The sequence below is a fragment of the Camarhynchus parvulus genome, chromosome 11 (genome assembly GCF_901933205.1).
Source record: "Camarhynchus parvulus chromosome 11, STF_HiC, whole genome shotgun sequence".
NCBI classification, from domain to species: Eukaryota; Metazoa; Chordata; class Aves; order Passeriformes; family Thraupidae; genus Camarhynchus; species Camarhynchus parvulus.
This window is the reverse complement of record NC_044581.1, coordinates 6,369,134-6,386,965: the sequence shown is the minus strand read 5'-3', so window position 1 is coordinate 6,386,965 and position 17,832 is coordinate 6,369,134. Positions and strand designations below refer to the sequence as shown.

General features: G+C 58.4%; 1 protein-coding gene across 7 annotated transcripts; it reads right to left on the bottom strand.

The window, feature by feature from the left end:
- Positions 1–723: 723 nt before the first annotated feature.
- KIFC3 (kinesin family member C3) lies at positions 724–16,665 on the bottom strand. Of its 7 annotated transcripts, none has more exons than XM_030956196.1 (21): positions 15,637–16,166; positions 13,853–13,998; positions 12,593–12,728; positions 10,144–10,340; positions 7,962–8,027; positions 7,400–7,537; positions 7,075–7,314; positions 6,691–6,864; positions 6,425–6,572; positions 6,208–6,338; positions 6,005–6,116; positions 5,689–5,870; positions 5,508–5,612; positions 5,156–5,286; positions 4,459–4,582; positions 3,882–4,011; positions 3,543–3,772; positions 2,781–2,915; positions 2,342–2,450; positions 2,071–2,099; positions 724–1,874 (listed from the first exon to the last, which is right to left on the bottom strand). In XM_030956196.1, exons 1-20 carry the CDS (start codon positions 15,719–15,721, stop codon positions 2,095–2,097), a joined length of 2,724 nt encoding a protein of 907 aa, XP_030812056.1. In that variant the 5' UTR covers positions 15,722–16,166; the 3' UTR covers positions 724–1,874; positions 2,071–2,094. The 7 variants fall into 7 exon arrangements, with proteins under 7 accessions (XP_030812056.1, XP_030812052.1, XP_030812051.1 ...); XM_030956192.1 differs by lacking the exon at positions 2,071–2,099 and adding an exon at positions 16,586–16,665 and having other exon boundaries at positions 1,849–1,874; positions 15,637–15,751; XM_030956191.1 differs by lacking the exon at positions 2,071–2,099 and adding an exon at positions 16,586–16,662 and having other exon boundaries at positions 1,849–1,874; positions 15,637–15,821.
- Positions 16,666–17,832: the final 1,167 nt, after the last annotated feature.

Below are 17,832 nucleotides of genomic sequence, written 5' to 3'. Positions count from 1 at the left end.
TGGGTCGTTCCCAGCCCAAGGAGCAGTGTCATCATTTAGGGCTCATCCTTCTCTCTGGCTGCACACAGATCTCCCTCCCCTGCCTCTCCAGCAGATCCGGGCAGAGTGTCAATGCGCTCTGAGCCAGGGAGCTCGTTTGGAAAGTTGTTCTGGGGAGGTGGAGTGGGGCCATCAGGAAAGCTAAAGCCAGTCCCCACATTGCTGATGCTTCATCCAAACAGTCACATTTTGGGAACAAAGAGGAGTGCCTGCTCTGCTCCGTGCCTCTGGAGGAGGTGGCTCCAAAGTGGCTTGTACAGCAAGAGGCCCTGGCACTGAGCCACTGCAGGACTGACGGTGAGTGCTGCCTGCTTTGAGCACCAGGACACTCACAGCGTGTGTGTCCTCCTGCTCTGCAGCTGCTTCCTGCTCTGTCTGGTGATAATCCCATGCCTGGACCCCCATGGGGTGTGAAAAGGCTCTGCCAGCCACCAGCCTATTGCGGGGATGTGAGGTGGGGCAGTACAAGGTGGAGCAGGACATGGGCACATTGGGACTCACTTTGGATTTAACCACTGCTCTCCCACTAATTGCAGGAACCTGATAGCTGCAAATTGGGGTGGGGACTGTGCTGCCAGGCTGGCCCCGGGGGCAGCTGCAAGGAGAAGGATATGAGGGACTTTTCCAGCCCTATGGGAGGAGGGAAGAAGCACCCACCCCTCCTCAAGCAGGGTTCAAGAACAGCGCAGCACAGGAGGACTAGCTTTAAGAGTTTATTTAAAATAAGTTTTGTTACAAAACAGGGTATTTTTTAATTATTAAAATACATAGAAACATCTAATCTTACAAAAGGCTAAATTTATTTTTCCCTTTTTTGTTTTTAAATAGAATACGCCGTGGAAGCGCGAGAGGAGAGAGTGGTGGAAAGAGCCATCAGTGCATCCAGCAGGGGCTTGCAGCCGGAGGAAATGTACCCACAGGTGGGTCTTGAGAGGTCCAAGGGCAGTGTCATCCCCTCCCATGCCCCTGCCAACCACCATCCCCATACATAAGCCAAGAGGCTTTTTGACTGGAGGTTTGGGGTCTTTTTGTTTGTTTTCCACTACTTTTCCATTCCAAGACCATGTAAACAGGTATAAATATTTCAAACACTTTCATCTTGACCACACTGTGATCTCTCTTGACAAGACAACTGGTAAATAACTTTACAATAGCTTCATTTGAGACTGCTCCATCCCCCCTGGTGCCAGGTACCACAGGCAGCCAGTGTGGGGCCCTGGCAGCACTGGCACCGTGAGGAACGGCAGCTCGGCTCATGCACAGCACCGGGGGCCTTCATGCAACAACAGGGCTTGAGAAACTGACAGGGAAGAGAGCTGCTGGGATTTTTTAACTTGGAGGAAGTGCTGCTCTGAAAGACGTTGGGCAGCTGCCCAGATGCTGTCTTGCAGGAACTGTGGCCAGGATGGCCCTGTGGCAGTGGGAGAGGCAGGGCCAGGGACTGGTCTGGCACTGTGCCCCCCTTCCAGCTCTCATTGTAAAAGCAAAGCTGGAGAGATGGAGGGAACACCCAGCTGCTCCCTGCTCTGGCTAAAAACATCTGTCCAGTAAAAATAAACTCACAGAGCTGAGCATCCAAGGAGGCAGATCCCTGCCCAGCACCACTGTCCCCCACTCTGAGAGGGGGGCATGGCTGCTGGGAGACCCTGACCCTGTGCTGCTCATGGTGAGAGGTGCCATCACCCTCTGGTCATGGGTCCTGGTGGCCAAGGGAACAGCACCAAAGCCTTCATGTCTTCCAGCAGCCGTCTCTGTGTCACTGTGAGGGGCTGGGTCCTGCAGCAGGTTGGATGCCATGGCTGGCACTCATCACAGGGGGATTGACCTCAGCTTCCCTGAGGGGAGAGATGCACGGGTTACAGCAGGCAGGGGCACAGCCTCCAGTGCCCCAGCCCTGTCTGGTGGCATTGTAGCAGGAGCTGGTACCACAAGCATTCCCAGGAACATCCCTGCACAGTCCAGCAGCCCTGCCCTGCGTGGGGAGCGGGGTGAAAGCAGAGCCCTCCACCAGCACCGGCCGCAGGCACTCACCTGGCAGCCACGGCTGCCCCTAAGTCAGGCTGAAATCGAAGGGAAAGAGGTTCAGCCTCCTGGCATTGCCCTCCCCTTGCCCCACCCTGAGCCATCAGCAGTGCCTTTGAACCAGGGCACTCTTGGGGAAGTGCTAACCATGGCCAATTAGCTATTAACTAATGAGCTGACTACAGAGCTGCTCACTCCCCACTGCAGCCATGGGCTGTTGGCTGGAGCCTCCTGGGACAGAGGGACCCTGTATGGACTCTCAAGGTGTCCCACCACCCACCTGAGGTGTGGAGCTTCCTGCGGATGGAGGCAGAGCGACTGGAGAGCTGCCCCGGGCTGGGGGATGCATGGCCCCGGCCTGCTGGTGCTGAGGAACCCGGAGAGTCACCCTGGGAGGAGAGGGGACACAGCCCCAGGGTCAGCCCAGGCCAGGTCCCAGAGGGAAGGAATGGGGATGGGCTCTGAGGCAGATAGTTCATGCCTGGGTAGTGGTGTCCAAGTGTTCTCAGGGGGCTGCTGCAAAACAGGGCTTGGACCAGCCAAGGTGGCAGCATTGGCTGGACACTGCAGTTTGGGGACAACCTGCATCCCACCAGGTGATTGTCCCCAGTGGGGGTGGCTCTAGGGGATCATCCAACAACTCTGGGGACCACGTGTGGGGGCAAAATAAGGATGATCCCTGGGGTGAGGGTGAAGGGCACCAGCAGTATCCTGAGTACCTCCAGGTGCTCCTGGCTGGGCCAGGAGCCCAGCTCAGCCTTGCGGGAGACAGGACCCAGCTCCACAGAGCGAACCCTCTCGGCAAACTTCAGGGAGCACAGCGTCTCACTGGTGTTCTTCTCGGCAGGGGAGACCTGTGCTCAGGGAGGAGAGGCACAAAGTCACCCTGACAGCTGTCTGTGCACCCCAGGGGCTCCCCCTAGAAAACCTGCTGCTGCTGGCCAGTGAGATGCTATTATTAACCTGCCCCTCCCAGGCTAGCCCCATCCATCCCTGGTGTCTGAGCCAGCTGCATTCCCTGTCACGGAGCAGCCGGGAATAGCTGTGGCAGGTGCAGGGGCTCAGGCAGCTCCCCCTGGGCTCGTGGTGGGTGCCAGCAGCTGGGACTGGGGGGGTCACAGGGCAGGGGCGGAGAAGCTACCAGAACTTAAAAACCTCCCAGAAAAAGAGGGGATGAAGAGATGACAGTATACAAAGAGGTTGTATAATGCTGCCCATAGGGATAGCATCCATGTGCAGGCAGGGAGGGCAGGATCGTGGACCTCCGAGTTAATTCCCCACTCCTTGGCCTTGTCTAAGGAACGAGTGCAGAGACAGGGAGAGAGCTGCCACTGGCACCATGATTGCAGACTGCTCACCCAGGGGTGAGCCCCGTCCCTTGATTCCAGCCTCCCTCCCACCTGCCTCAGCACTGGGGCGAGAAGGGGCTCAGAAATCAGTGACTGGCTGTGGGGATACAGGCACCAGTGCCCAGCCCCTACCTGCACCATCATGAGGGTCTTGCTGTCACCGCTGAGCGAGTCCTGCAGCAGGTAGGTCAGCTTGGAGTTGCGGAAGGGCACGTGGCCCTGGCGGGAGCGCAGGGCGTAGATGACATCGCCCAGCGCTGACAAGGACTTGTTGATGTGCTGCGCCTCGCGGAGCCGGCTGCCCTCCGCGCCCGACCGCCCGACCCGCTCTGAGCCCGCCAGGTCCACCAGGTTCAGCTTCCCTGAGGGCACACAGCCAAATCCCACCGCTGGCATCAGCACCCAGCCCTACACACTCCCGGAATGGCACAGCCCAGGTGCCTCAGTGAGGGTTTGCTGCGTGACACCCACCTGTGGTGCGGAGCCCCGTGCTGCGGTCCAGGCCGCGGACGGTGATGATGAGGAGGGCGTGGGAGCGAGAGCTGTGCTCGTTCAGGTTGGTGCACTCTGTCACCCGCTTGATGTGGCCAAACTCGAAGACCTGAGGGAGCCCGGGGAGTTGAGGGGGTGAGGCCAACCCGCCTCAGTCCCACCACAAATCCCCTGTGTCCAGGGATGGCCAGGGATGTAACCTGAGCATCAGCCCCCACAGGGGTGCCTGGCCCAGCAGGGTAATGACCACTGTCGGGTCTCAGCCTGGGTGATGCAACAAAGGCAGGGGTGACAGGCAGGGCACTGCGGTGACAGCCACACCCCACTAATCCCTCAGGAACTCTCTGGGCCCCGCGCTTTTATTTTTAACCCCCTGTGGCTCATCCCATGGGACAGTGACCGTCACATCACACCCAGGGACCTATTTTGGTCCCTGTTGCTCCCCATGGCTTCAGAAATGCTCCCAAATCCAGGAGTCACACACCAAAGACCCTTCCCCAGTTCACTGCACCCCTGCTGCCACCCTCCTGTGCCTGCTGCCCCCATGTCCCCACACCTTGTTGATGTCCTCCACGCTCTGCACCCTGAACTCGGTGAGCCCGGGCACGTAGAGCTGCCCGCTGCCATCAGGGCACAGCTTGATCTCCAGCTTCTCCTGCGGCTCCTTCCCCAGCAAGTCCCTGGGCAAAGGGGCACTCGTTATCATTCCCATCCCAAGGGAGTGCTGGCATCCATTCCTTGGCTCAGGGCTGTGTGCCAACACTGCCAGAGCAGCCATCTCTTCCCGACAAAGCTGCACATCCTATTTACAGACCTCAACTCTCTTGGCTCCCATGTGCCTTCTCTCACCCAGCTCAGACCCCGCTCCCATCCCTGCTCCCGGTTATTCTCATGGATGAGAACCCAGGCTCCTCCCCTCCTGTGGCTGGACTAGGAAGGAAAATATTTCTCATGCTTTCAGCTCCCAGTTACAAATTCCTAAATATAGTGTCCGTGGGCAGGGAAAGGGGGGAGAAGGAGATGCCCCCACCGCTGCATCAGGGTCAGAGAGTGGGAGTGATGGCACAGCTGGGAGCCTGTGCAAGCGAGTGAGCTCATGGAAAGGGCAGTGTGCACCAAATAAATTAAAAATAAATCCTTGCAGGGCCAAATGCAGTGCCCTGGGACAAGCTGTGAGGCCTAGGAAGGGGTGGAGGGATGTGGGGGAGAGCAGCACGGGGTGATGTCCAAAAGCTTCTTGCCCATCCCCGTACCTGAGCGCCTCGTTGTAGATCTCGGCGGCGCTGACAGTGATGGTGTAGTCCCAGTCGGCCGCTTTGCCCCGCACCTCGGAGAAAAGGAGCTGCAGGGCCCGCTGGTTGATCCCTGGGTTTGCAGCTGTCCCCTGAAGGATTGAGGTGACAAACAGGGAAAAAAACACCCTTTGGCATTTTATTCTGGATTTTTTCTGAGCAGAAGCAAAGCCCAGGGGGATGTTGTGGAGCAGCAGTGACCATCAGTGGTGCACATCAGGTCTGAGCTGACCACCAGCCTTGGTGATGGAGACTGGGAACTGCAGGGTGGGAAGGCAAGGAAGAAGATGGAAACAAAGCCAAGCAAACTCACCTCCATCGTGTAGGTTTTTCCTGCCCCTGTCTGCCCATAGGCAAAGATGCAGACATTGTAGCCATCAATGCAGGAGGTGACCAGGGCTTGAACCTCCTGAAACACCTGGGGGAGACAGGGGACAGTGAGGAGAAGGTGGCTGCCTCCCCACCTCACACCAGCAGCGGACATTAGCACCCACCTCCTCCTGGGACGCTTGTGGGGGGAAGACCTTATCCAGCTCAAAGGACACCTGCTTCCCCTTGTGCAGGAGGTGCAGGACAGCGTCATCATCAGCATCAAAGGTCACAGCGTTGGCTGCCTCGGGGCCCTCCCCGTCCTCTTTTGTGATGGGGCGGACTCGCCCAAAAACACGGATGTTTCCTTGGAGGAGAGAAGCAGGGAGTCAGCCATCAAACACGGGATAGGCTGAAGCATCCTGCAGCCAACCCAACCACCTTATGGGGACGCTCCTGTGTCCCTGCTGTCCCACCTCAGGGACACCACCCCCTGCACACCTTTGAGCCGCACCAGCTCGTTGTGACACTTCTTGCGGAGCTGCAGCTCCCGCCGGTACTTGCGCAGCAGCTCCCGGTTGGTGCTGTGCACCTCCTCGATGGCCTGGCTGATCTGGGGACAGCGGACACCAGAGGCTCAGTGACGCCCCAGCACCTCCACCCCACATGGAGGGGTGCTGGGTGGTGGTCGCGGGGGGGCTCACCTCGGCCCTGGCACTGCGCAGGGTCTCCTGCAGAAGCAGGGGGAAGTCGCGGACCTGACGCTTCAGGCTGTTGTAGTCATGGGTGAGGGTGCGCAGCGCCGGCTGCAGCGTCAGCAGGTTGGTCCGGACACCTGCAGGTGTGAGGCAGGGTGAGAGGCAGATGATGACACCCCAACACCAGTCAGGCAACCCTGACAGCCCCCTGCACCCTCCTCACCTGCCAGGTTCTCATGCACCGCCTTCATCTCCACCTGGGCGCGGGAAAATGCCTCCTCAATGGCGTGGTTCTTCTCATCCTCCATCGCCTGCATCTCCTCCAGCATCTGCCCATGGGCTCGCTCCAGCTCAGCCTCATACATCATGATCTGGGAGAGAAGCAGTGGGGGATGACACTGAGTGAGTGCCCACCTGCTGCCACACCATGTCACCTGGCAAGCAGAGAATGGTGGGGGGAGTTCTGATTTACATTTATCACACTCAGACCTGAGCTCGGAGCTGAGCCTCTGTCTTCTGGGAGCTCTGCAGCTGCTGCTCCATCTCCTTCAGCACTTGCTTCTGCATCCCCACCTGTTCCTGCAGGTACTGGTTTCGGGACTGGGTCTCGCACAGGGCTTGTTTTACCTTGGCTGACTCCACCTCCACCGTCTTGATGATGTACTGCAGGGGAAAGCACCCACAGATGGGGTGTGCTGGGGAAACAACACCTGAAGGGCCTGGGGTGGAGCTGTTGCTGGCCCAGGGGGAAATAATTTAGGAAATCATGGTGCTGTGCTGATGTGCTCAGGATAGAGAGACAGGTGGCACTTGCAGGGCACCTACTGGGCACTGTAAGGCATCTGGCCCGACCAGGATAAATGGAGAGCTCACCTTTATCTGCTGGGGCTGGGACTTGAGGCTGGCGATGGTCTCCTGGCTGTCCCGCAGCCGCCGGCTGAGCCGCTCCTCCTCCTCGGCTCTCTCAGCCAGGGAGTCCTTGAGCCGCAGCTCCACCTCAGCCAGGCGGTTCGTCTTCTGCTGCACCTCCAGGTCCAGCTCCACCAGCCTGGCCCGCGTCTCCTCTGCCTCCCGCTGCAGCTGGGACAGCTGCTCCTGCAGCTCGGCGTTCTCCTGGCAGAGGACAGGACAGCCAGGGCCATGTCACCCATAGGTGACTGTCACCCTGCCACCACCACTGCCACCACCAGGGAGTCACCTGCAGGTGGGGGCAGTCGCGGCACGGTGGCTGCTGCTGCAGCTCCCGCAGCTCCCCCTCCAGCGCTTTCATCTCCTGCCGCAGGCGCTCGTTCTCGGCCGCCAGCAGGTCCCGGTGCTTCTCTGCATCCGTGCCACCCTGGAGGGGATGGGAGAGGACATGGAATCTCCACACACCCCAGCGAGCCCCAGCCTGCTGCCCTCACTGATCCCCCAGCCCCCAGTGTGCCGTTCCCAGGGAGTCCCTGCCTGCCCTTTGGGAATCACTCAGCCTGCTGCACTGATGAGCCTCCTGCTGCCCCCAGGGAGCCCCAACCCACAGAGGGGCTTTCACTTCCCACCACAGGATGACAGCCTCAGGGTCACCAGTGCCACATTGCATTGGACAGAAAATCCCACATTTTGTTCCTCAGTGTCTCTTGGCCTGCATGGTCCAAACTGTGACCCTGGGGAGGTTTAATCCATCTCCGCCCACCCCGTGTTCCCTCCTCCTCCTCAGTGACCCAGAGCTCCAGCGTCCATCAGGGCAAGGGTGGCTCAGTCCCATCCCAGTGGCAGCTCACCAGCTCCGAGCGCAGCCGGCTGATCTCCTGTGCCTGCTCCAGGAGCTTTTCCTTCAGAGTTTCCACCTGTCAACACAGACCAGGTTAACCAGGAGGCACCTCAGCAGCTTCTGGAGGAGACCCCGCGGTGCCACCCCAGCCACCAACGTCCAGTCTGGCTCACACTTTTGTTATGCTTTAATTTTCCACCTGGCTCTGAGCGCCTGATTCACACGAGCAGATTAAAATGAGCATTAATGAAAGCTTTGCTTTGACCTTGTTCAACCATGGGTATAATTTGTCCGTGTTGAGCACTAGCAGAAACCATTATTAAAAAAATAAAAAGGCATCATCTTTGGAGAAGGGAAAAAACAAACCCATCCATAACTGTGTTTGAAGAGCCAGAAATGCCTGGTCCTGCCCTCACAACCAGCTTTGCTCTACCTTCTCTATTTTTCTTTCTAGGAAAGTTATCTTGGTATAAAGAGGGAGCAAGAGCTCTTCAAGAAGACCACATGTCTGAGTCCCATGGGATGATGCTCTCCATCAACCTCTATCTGGGCATCTGCCCATCTCATGTAACCAGGCTGCCCTCCCCGCAAAGCCAGATGGATCTCAAAAAACCTTCAACCTTTTTTTGTGCAGAGACCTGTGAAGCTCTCCCAAAATCTGCAGTTATTGGAATAAACAGCAGCAGTAAGTGCTTGGTGAAACCAGCAGTCTCATAGGCTGTGTCATAGTGGGGTTTACCCACCTGCTCTGTCCCTCACTGGACCACCATCCCCCAGATCCCAGCCCAGCTCCCAGTTTCCCCACTCCAGAAAGCTGCCAAAGCTCTCTCTGGGACACACCTGGATATTGCCCCATCCCAATAACCAGCCAGCAACTGGCTCTCCACGGACCATAATTTAGGAACTGCTGATTAATAACCAATGCAGATGTGGTGACATGGGGCTGTAATTAATCTGGTAAATTATTCAGCCACACCCTTGCAGAGATGGCAGCAGGGTGGGCAGCCCCTCCGTGTGCCCTTGCTTGGCACAGCTGGGAGCTGGAGCTCCCCAGCTACAGGAGGGGAACGGCGGCTGCTCCAGCCAGGATCGGGATCCCGCTCCTTCCACAGCAAATCTCCCTGGCTCTAGCTGGGGGCTGAGCGAGCGCCTGAGTGGGAAAATCCCATTTCCATATCCACTGAGGGAGATTATTAAGCTATTTTTATAAGTATTTTTAAAGGAGGGGAGGTACCGAGAAGAAAAGAGTCGCGGCTTGTTCCGGGAAAGCCGCCAGCGCAATCAGTCGGTGCACACGCTGCAGCCTGCCCACCATTCCCTGGGCCGTCAATGTTCCTCCTTCCCCTACCTGCTCGGGCATCTCCAGCTGCATCCTGCTCTCTGGACGTGACAGGGACTCCTTGGCAGCTGGATCTGGCTCGAGCCATGGCCCGGCCATCCCAGAGCTTTGGAAGTTTGGGGCAGCTCTTGGCTCCGGCCGGCGCCGGCTGCGCCTGCTGCCGAACTGATGAGCGCAGGGCCAGATCCCGCTGCGCTCACGCTTGTGTCATGCAGAGCATGCCAACCAAATGCAGGACAATTACCTCCTCCTTTTGACACCCGTGGAACAAGCAGAACCTGACTGTAACAGCTTCCACAACAGCCACATGCAAATCTCTTTACGAGCAGCCAAAATTTCCATGTCCCTGAGACGACCCAAGTACTCGTGCTGAGGATGTGCCTGCATCAGTGCAGGAGGCGGTTTTGGGGGGCGTGTCACAGTGGCCAAAATCTGTCCCTTCATCAGACAATTCTGTGCCTTCACATTCACTTTCCACCTGCTGAAAGTCACTAAAATTAAACTGCTAGGTCAGTCTAACAAGCTGACCCCGTGGCAGCCATCCTGTGCTGAGTGCATGGATGACTGGTGCAGAGCTGCATTCCGATGCCCAAAGCCCTCCTGGCCATGTCATGTCCACAGAGCCGCACAGTCTTGTCAGCACTATTGCAGTGTCACTGGGGACTGCAAGCATCCCAAGGGAGGCACAGCCAGAGCTGGTGCTCAGGAGCACCCAGCAGAGAAGATGCTCAGTGATGGAGATCCTACACTCCTTCTGAGTGCAAGCACTAACTGCCACAGAGCTCCAGCCAAGCCACAGCCTGAGGCAGAAGACCTTGATGAACCCTGTTGTGTCACTGTGTCCCCTCCATACCTGGCCTTGCAGCTGGAGAGAGAGGGAGAGCTCGTTGTTCTCCTGGGCAGTGAGCTTCTCCTGCAGCTCCAGCAGCTCCTCCTGCAGCCGCAGCTTCTCCTTTTGCAGATGTGCCATGGAGGCCATCACCTCCTGGATCACGGGGAAGGGCCGGGCCGTGGACAGGCTGGCACGTTTTCCACCACAGAGCCTCCCTCCTGCAGTGTGAGCAAAGATGGAGCTGGTCAGGGCACAGCCACCTCGCTGGGGAGCAGAATGCCAGCCATGGGGAGTCCCCAGGGGCTGAGCTGCAGATGGGAACGCAGGAAACTGGACCTGCACAGGTCCCAGAGAGCGCAGTATTGTGTCAGAGGAGCATCCTGAGTGCCAAGGTGCTCAGCAGAGCAGGCCTGGCTAGCAGTGGGGTCCAGCTGTGTGGGAGCCAGAGGGATCTGCTGGTGCCAGCAGAGCATCCCAGGCCACAGCACAGAGCAGCTGCCCAGAGCAGTGCCCCGTGACCCAGCCCCATCACACACTGCAATGCTGCTGCCTCGCTCCGATAACAACCGCCCTCAGCAGGACGCTGATTCACCCCGGCACCCTTTCTTCTGAATGAGCAGGTGCCCGTGGAAAAGCAGTGTGTGATCATGTCATTAACGTCTGCATCATTACACACAAACATAATGGAAGCAAAATTTAAATTATACAGGTACCCTCAATGGCCACATTGCCTAATCCTTGTGCGTTTGGCTTTCTAACCTTCCTAGTATTATTTTAAACATCACTTTCTGCATGTTAATAGAGCCACCAGTGCTGACAGAAGCCAACCTGGCCGTACATCAGAGCCTACCAAATGACCTGGTAGTTCCCAAGAAGCAATGAGCTGGCGTGACTCATCCCCAGTGTGGGATGAGGCGGCAGGACTGACGGACAGGATCCCAGCTGCCCGGCGCCCTTCCCTGCCTGCTGTGGATTTCAGCTGCTGCCACCAGAAACCTGAGGTTTCACAGGCAGGAACTGCTGCTGGGAATCACTGTGCTGCCTGTGGGAAGATGCTGCCTGCTCCATGGGAAACGTCCTGGGTGCAAAAAGAGAGACTTTTTTGTCCGTGAGTCAGATTTTCTACCCCTAAGTGGAGTTAGGGAGGCAGCGTAACCTGCAAAAAGATGAAATGCTGGGACCAAACCACAACTCTGCTGCTGAGTGCATGCCATGGGGCTTATCCAGCAATGATTGCAGAAGTGATCAACAGGTTTTGTCTTCCTGCCATGGGTTGGATACCCCAAAACAGCACTGTCAGGTGCTGGCTTTTCTTTCTTTCCATACTGAAAGCTCAGCCCAGCTCCGGCAGAGGACCGTGGTCTTCTCTTTAAAATCAACACACAAAAAAACCCAAACAAAAACCAAAAATCCCACCTCGAAATCTCCAAAGTTGTCAGGAATGCCAGCTTTCATCCCCTGGGAGTGTGCAGGGATAAGACAAAATTCCAGGAAGCACCAGGCTCCTGTGGACACACTGCATGTCTGCACACATCATTCACACTAATCCTGGGCTGAGACCCAAGGCAGAGCCAGGCTAAGAGCTGCAACACTCAGCTGCAAATCAAACTGCCAGGCAGGAAAATCCCCCACAGATCATGCCTTCCTCCACACTCCAGCACCTCCTTCCTGTGACAGCATCCATGGGAGAGGAGATGCTGACCAGCTTTGCGTTACATCTCCCCCTGGGCAGATGTGCTGGTGGCCATGCGTGGTCTGAGTGTGGCAGGCAGGGTGCACAGTGACCCTCCTGCTTTCCAAAATGCAGAAATTTGCAAAATTCAGAAAGACACCTGTTCCTCAGTTCTGCCCTGTTACCACTGCCAATCAGACCCTGACTTCCTTTCTCCTGCATCCCTGCCAGTTCCCAGCCACTACCCCACCTCAGGAGCTGTTCTGGGATGCAGCAGGGGACCAGGCCAGGAGCAGCTCCTGAGATGTGCCCTGACAAGCTCACACAATACAATCCTGACCAAAAAAGACAGGAAACTATGGGACTTTGGGATTTCCCCATCCTGGCACAGCCACACACGCTGCAGGCATTTCCACACACGTTACATTTTCCTTAAGAAAGAGGAAACAGCAGCAGGTTCATCAGAGCTCACCTGCTCTGTTCATCCAGCTCAATAATTCATCAGTCCCTGTCAGCAGCCAGCAGCTGGCTGGTGTTGGGTTTCTCCTGTGCCCTGTTCCCACAGTGAGCACAGCCACACATCTACGTGCACCCCAACAGAGGAGAGGTTTCCTCGATACCCACGGGCAGATACCAAGCCCTCATCCCATCCCATCCCATCCCATCCCATCCCATCCCATCCCATCCCATCCCATCCCATCCCATCCCATCCCATCCCATCCCATCCCATCCCATCCCATCCCATCCCACCCCTCCAGGTCCTGAGCAGCCAGCAGTGGATCCCTGCTCTCCCCTCACCTGTTTTCTCCAGGTTCATGGTGGGGGCTGCCTGCACGGCCGCTGGCTCACGGGGGGCTGCGGGCGGCTCCTCCTCCGTGGCCGGGGCCCGGGGCTGCGGCTCCTCCCGCCGCTTGCGCGTCGTGTCCCGCAGGGCCTGTGGCACAAACAGGGCAGGGAGCTGAGACAGTGACAGCCCACACCGGGCTGGACACGGTGCCAGCAGCTGGCACCTCCCAGGGCTGGCCAGGAGGAGTGAGCAGGGCGGGAAGTGCAGAAGACAGACCAGCAGAGCTTGGGGAAACCCTCCCTCCAAGGGAGTTCTGTGTTGGGAAGCTGCCACAATGAACTTATCATGTTTTTAGTTCTTCACATAAAAAACTTTGCTCAGCTTGGCCACACAGCTGTACTGAATATTTCCCATTTTTCTTCCTATGGCCTTCAAAAGAAAGAGACTCTGACTTGGAGGCATGGCTCTCCATCCCTGTGGGATGGAGCTCCAAAAAAATCAGAAGAAGTCTGAAAGGAGCTTTCATAAGGCTGCTGTAAAAGGGTATGATCAGCCAAGCTCACCCTGCTCAATAATGCCTTTTCGTTCTCAAATCTTATCTCAGACCCTGTGGCCAGTGATGCTGGGGAAACCTCACTCCAGCAGAGGGGCAGATACTCAGTACATGCCAGTAATTTGGGAGTAATTTGGAAGGAGGCGGCAGCATCCTCCTGGAGAAGCCGCGTGTCTGCGGTGCCTCTGCATCTGAGACTCCAGAGGGGTTTTGCTGAAGGGAATTCATCAAGGCTGGTGTGTGATAAGGTGTTTTCCTTCTTTTCAAAGAAGGGGAATTTGAATGATTTGCCTGGAGCCTGGAATGAACTCGTGGCAGCCACACCAGTGTGTGGTGTCCCGACACTGTCCCTGGCCGTGGCACCCTGCCACCTCCTTCTCCTCCATCCCACTGGCAAACACCACCTCACGGCGCTGCATTTTCTTATCACACCTCTGCCTTGAGCTCTCCTGCCAGCATGACCCATAAGTGACCCAGAAATGCTATTTTGTTATGAACACCGTTCCCCATTGATGCCTTTTCACTCCCCAGAGATGCTTTTCCCTCCCCATCCAGGCAGCAGCTCTGCTCGAGGCACACGCTGCTGGGCTCCAGACACAACCTGGTTGTGGTGAGGGAGGGAACCAGTTGGCTCCCACCTGGATGGGTGCAGGGCATCCTCCCCATCACCCCACAGCTGCCCTCCCATACATGCCATGGCTGGCTCAGCGTTCCTCACCTGCAGTGCCCGGCAGAGCCCTCGGGGGTTTGCAGAGTCCGGCCAGCTCACGCTGAGGATTTTATGGTGAAGCAGCGCGGGCAGCAGAGGAGCCCGGGGAGAGGCGCCTGCTCCGCCCCCGGCGCCGAGCCTGTCCTGCCCACGGCCTGAGAGGGAGCAAAGAGCATCACTGGATCCACCAGCACAGACACAGCCTTCGGCCAGCTCAGCAAACCCACCTCCTCCTCCTCCTCCCTGCTGCCGCCACCACACCGGCGTGGCAGAGACAGCGCATGACTTTTATTAAAAATGTTAATTATGTTAATTAGTAAAATTAGCCCTCCGGGGGGCGGAGACTGGTTGCCAATGACTAGTAATGAGAACTCAGGGTGTAGCTTCCGTCTGGCCTCGGCAGGACCAGGTCTGTGCCCCCACCAGGGATATCCCAGCTCTGCCCCTTGCCAAGCTGCTCCACTTCCTATGATCCTATCTTGGAAAAGCTGTCAAAGCCAGCTTGCATCACCAAAACCAGACAGACGGACCCTGACGGCGTCACCTCCCTCCACTGCCCCCAAATATTTCCTTCATTTGTCAGGCAGCCAATCCCAAAAGCGGCCAGGGCAGCACTTCCCTGTCCTGCTGAGCCACACAGAAGGAAACAGCAACTCGAGGAGCCTTCTCCCATGGCTGTGTCCTCCTCTGCTACAGGAAAAGCAGCTGGCAAGGGCTACATCCCACTGCTCAGGGACCCTGTGCCCCCCCACCTGTCTGCCACAAATGCTGCCACCATTGCGGGTGGCCAAATCTCTTCTCCAGCCGGCAGGGAAAAAATCAATCGCTCACAAATCAAACCTCAATAATGCAGCCTTTTCCCCCCTAAAACCACACAGAGGAAGTTGGGCCAAAGGTGGAACTAATGTCCAGAGGGAGATGTGCCCTTATGAAGTTAGTCCATCACTCTGGACTTCTTCTCAGCCTCTAATTGTCCATAACATTTTGCACACGCCATGAAAATTGAGCGTTTCCAAAGTGCTGGATAACAGGAGATGATTTCCCCATCCTGGCATGGGCAGCAGCAGCCGTTGGGCAGAGAAAGAGCTGAAAACCCTGGTTTTGGAGGCTTTGGTGCCAACCAGCATTTGGCTGGACTGGCCTGAGTGCCAGAGAAGAAGCTGTGCCCAGAGAAGTGTCTGCCAGCACAGAGGGATGAAGGCAAATGCTGAAGCCAAGAGGAAAAGAAGTTCTAATAGGGGGGTTCAGCCTCCCTCTTGCCAAGCTCCATTCAGCACCATCGGGGAGGGAGGTGGGAAGGGAAGGGCTGTTTCCCAGCAAGCGGCTGCAGGTTGGGGCAGGCAGCTGCCCGCCTGCCTGCAAAGCAGCTCAGCCTCCACAGAGCAAACTCCAGCTAAACTCACCCATGGGGTCCATGTGCCAGGGAGGGACAAGGAGCCTTTCCAAGGAGCTGAGGCTGGGAAGAGGCAAAGGGCCTGCATTCACCCTGTCACGCAGATCACTCTGTTTTCTATCTTACATGTTAAATTTTAACCTTTCTCCCTACGATTCCTGCTCGGAGGGGCCAGCAGGGAGATGGAGGCAGCCCTCCCTTCTCACCAGCAGGCTGCCCAGAGCTTTGTGCCTGCTTCTGAGTCCCCGATTCTCAAATCTTGACCTTCATCCGGAAAGAAATGTGAAAAATGCAGGCTGGCCTGTTCCCAGCCTCTCCTTCCCCAGTGAGCAGGGCGTGAGTGCAGCAGGCTGAGCCCCACGGGGCAAGGACAAGGGACAAGCCACCGTGCTGTACTCACCGTCCGGGGCAAGGTCCTTGGTGTTCCAGGCGGCTCCGGCGGCGGGCCCGGATCCCAGGTGCCAGGCGGTGCGGGATGTGATCATGGCACGGGGGTCCCGGGCACAGCGGCACCTCTGCGGAGAAGCGCAAGGACGGACATCTCAGCCGCTCTCAGTGTCCAGCTGTAAATCCCAGCGGGACGTTCTGGAGCAAAACACGACGGCAACACCGGCTCCGACTCTCGAAACCCGCAGGAAGTTGCATCAATCCCGTTTTTTGCTCCCGAAAAGGCGACAGCCCCGGGCTCCCTCCGTGCTCCCAGCGGATGTGACATAAACGGTGTCTGTAATTAATTTACTCATTCCTGAAGCCTCTCCAGGCCCCTCCTAACCTCGGGCTGGGGCTGACTTTATGGAGTTAGGAACTCCGGGACCGCGGGCAGCCCTGCAGCGGGGCGGCACCGCACCCATCGCATCTCGGCGCACACAATGCCCCGCACGGCACCGCCCGCTCCGCTCCGCGCACACCGCCCCGCACGGCACCGCCCCGTACTCGCCGCTCCTCACCGGGGCCGCTCCGGCGGGGAACAGCACGCCGAGCCGCCCAGCCCACCGCGGGGTCCCTTGTTCTCCTGACCGGCGGCTCCGGGCGGGCGGGACCCGCAGCGAGGCGGTCCCGGTGCCGGAGGCGCAGCCCCGCTCCGCGCAGCCCCGGTGATGCCGGTGCCGGAGGCGCAGCCCCGGTGCTGGTCCCGGTGCCGGTGCCGGAGACGCAGCCCCGCTCCGCGCAGCCCCGGTGCCGGTGCCGGTGCCGGTAGCGCCGCCCGCCGCGGGTTAACGGGAGCCGCGCTCTCGCCGCGCTCCGTGCCAGCGCTCCCAGCCCGCAGACAAAGGGAGCCCCGGTCCTGCCCGGTGCAGCCCAGCTCCCCGGTGCCGGCGGTGCCGGCGCCGCCCCGCGGGGCCACTCACCGGGCGCGGAGCGGCGGCGGCAGCAGCAGGGCACCCACCACAGCCCCGGCCCGTCCGTCCCCGCCTTCCCGGGCACTTCGGTAACGGAAGCGCCGAGCTCCGCCCCGCACCCGTTACCACGGAAACGCGTGAAACCCCCGACGGGCGGCGGAGGCGGGGCTCCCCTTCCCGCACCGGCTCCGGGAGCGCGGGGCTCCGGAGGGGCAGCCCTACCCGGCTGCGGAGGGCACCCGGTGCGCCCCCGGGGCACCCCGGCGCCTCTGGCCGGAACCCTGGAAGCACAGGGGAGCCCCGGTGCTCCCCGCGCCCTTCCCAGGGCGGCCCGCCCTCGCCGTGCTCCCCTGACCCTCCCTTGCTATAGCGCTGGGGCTCCCGGTGTGTCCCGGGTACTCCCCGTGCGTCCCGGGTGCTCCCCGTGTGTCTCTGCCATTCCCACCCCAAGCCCGGAGCTCTCCAGGGAGTCCCAGTGTAACTGCCCCCCACCTGTGCGCCCCTCCCGGCGCCACTCATCACGGGGACCCTGGGGGACTGTGGGGACAGTGGTGCTGATGTGCTACCCACCAAGGACCTGCCAACCCAAACTACGCCCTCCTCACACTCTGCCACATTCCCACTGCTCCCAAACATCCCCAGGCAGCAATGCCAGCTGGCACCCCAGGCTCATCGGGCCCAGGGACAGATATATCACATGAAAAACAGCCCTTTTCTAACCCAGAGACATGGAGAAAACAGCCTCGTGTGCCAAGACCTCTACAAAAGCCCCGGTGTCAGAAAGGCAACAGAAAATCCTGCTTTATATATAGTATATATGCATTTTTAGGGTGTGATTTGTATCTGCCTCCCTGTATTGCACACACAGCCCTCGCAGTAATGGCTGGTTTGGGTGACACGAGTCACTCATGACTTGCTGAGGGTGATGAACTGGCAGTACTGGATATTCCCCATACCAAAGCTGAGCTTGGCATCCCTGGTGGTGGCAGCGGGTGCCCTGTGCCCGTGGCTCACATCCGCACACCTGATGGCAGGCTGACCTGTGTCCCACGTGGCTCTGGGCATGCAGGAGTGGCGTCCCTTGGGAAAGGAGGGTTTGATGCCAGCCCTGTGCTGTGCTCCCCTCAGACCACATGTTCTCCACCTCTGATCTCACCACACTCAGTCCCAGCCTTTTGCTCGCTCCTGGCCACGCTTGGAGCAGGATTTAACCTTGTCCTTTCATCCTGGCCTGTCCCTCTTGGACATCCTCAGGG

What these genes read in the sequence shown, in the direction of transcription:
- KIFC3 (XM_030956192.1), bottom strand. Translation starts at nt 15,721, where the DNA reads ATGATCACATCCCGCACCGCCTGGCACCTGGGATCCGGGCCCGCCGCC. An exon ending in GCGACTGCCCCCACCTGCAG is followed by an intron (nt 7,315 to 7,399) that starts GTGACTCCCTGG and finishes GTCCTCTGCCAG; the next exon opens with GAGAACGCCGAGCTGCAGGA. An exon ending in AGACCCTCATGATGGTGCAG is followed by an intron (nt 2,916 to 3,542) that starts GTAGGGGCTGGG and finishes CCCTGAGCACAG; the next exon opens with GTCTCCCCTGCCGAGAAGAA.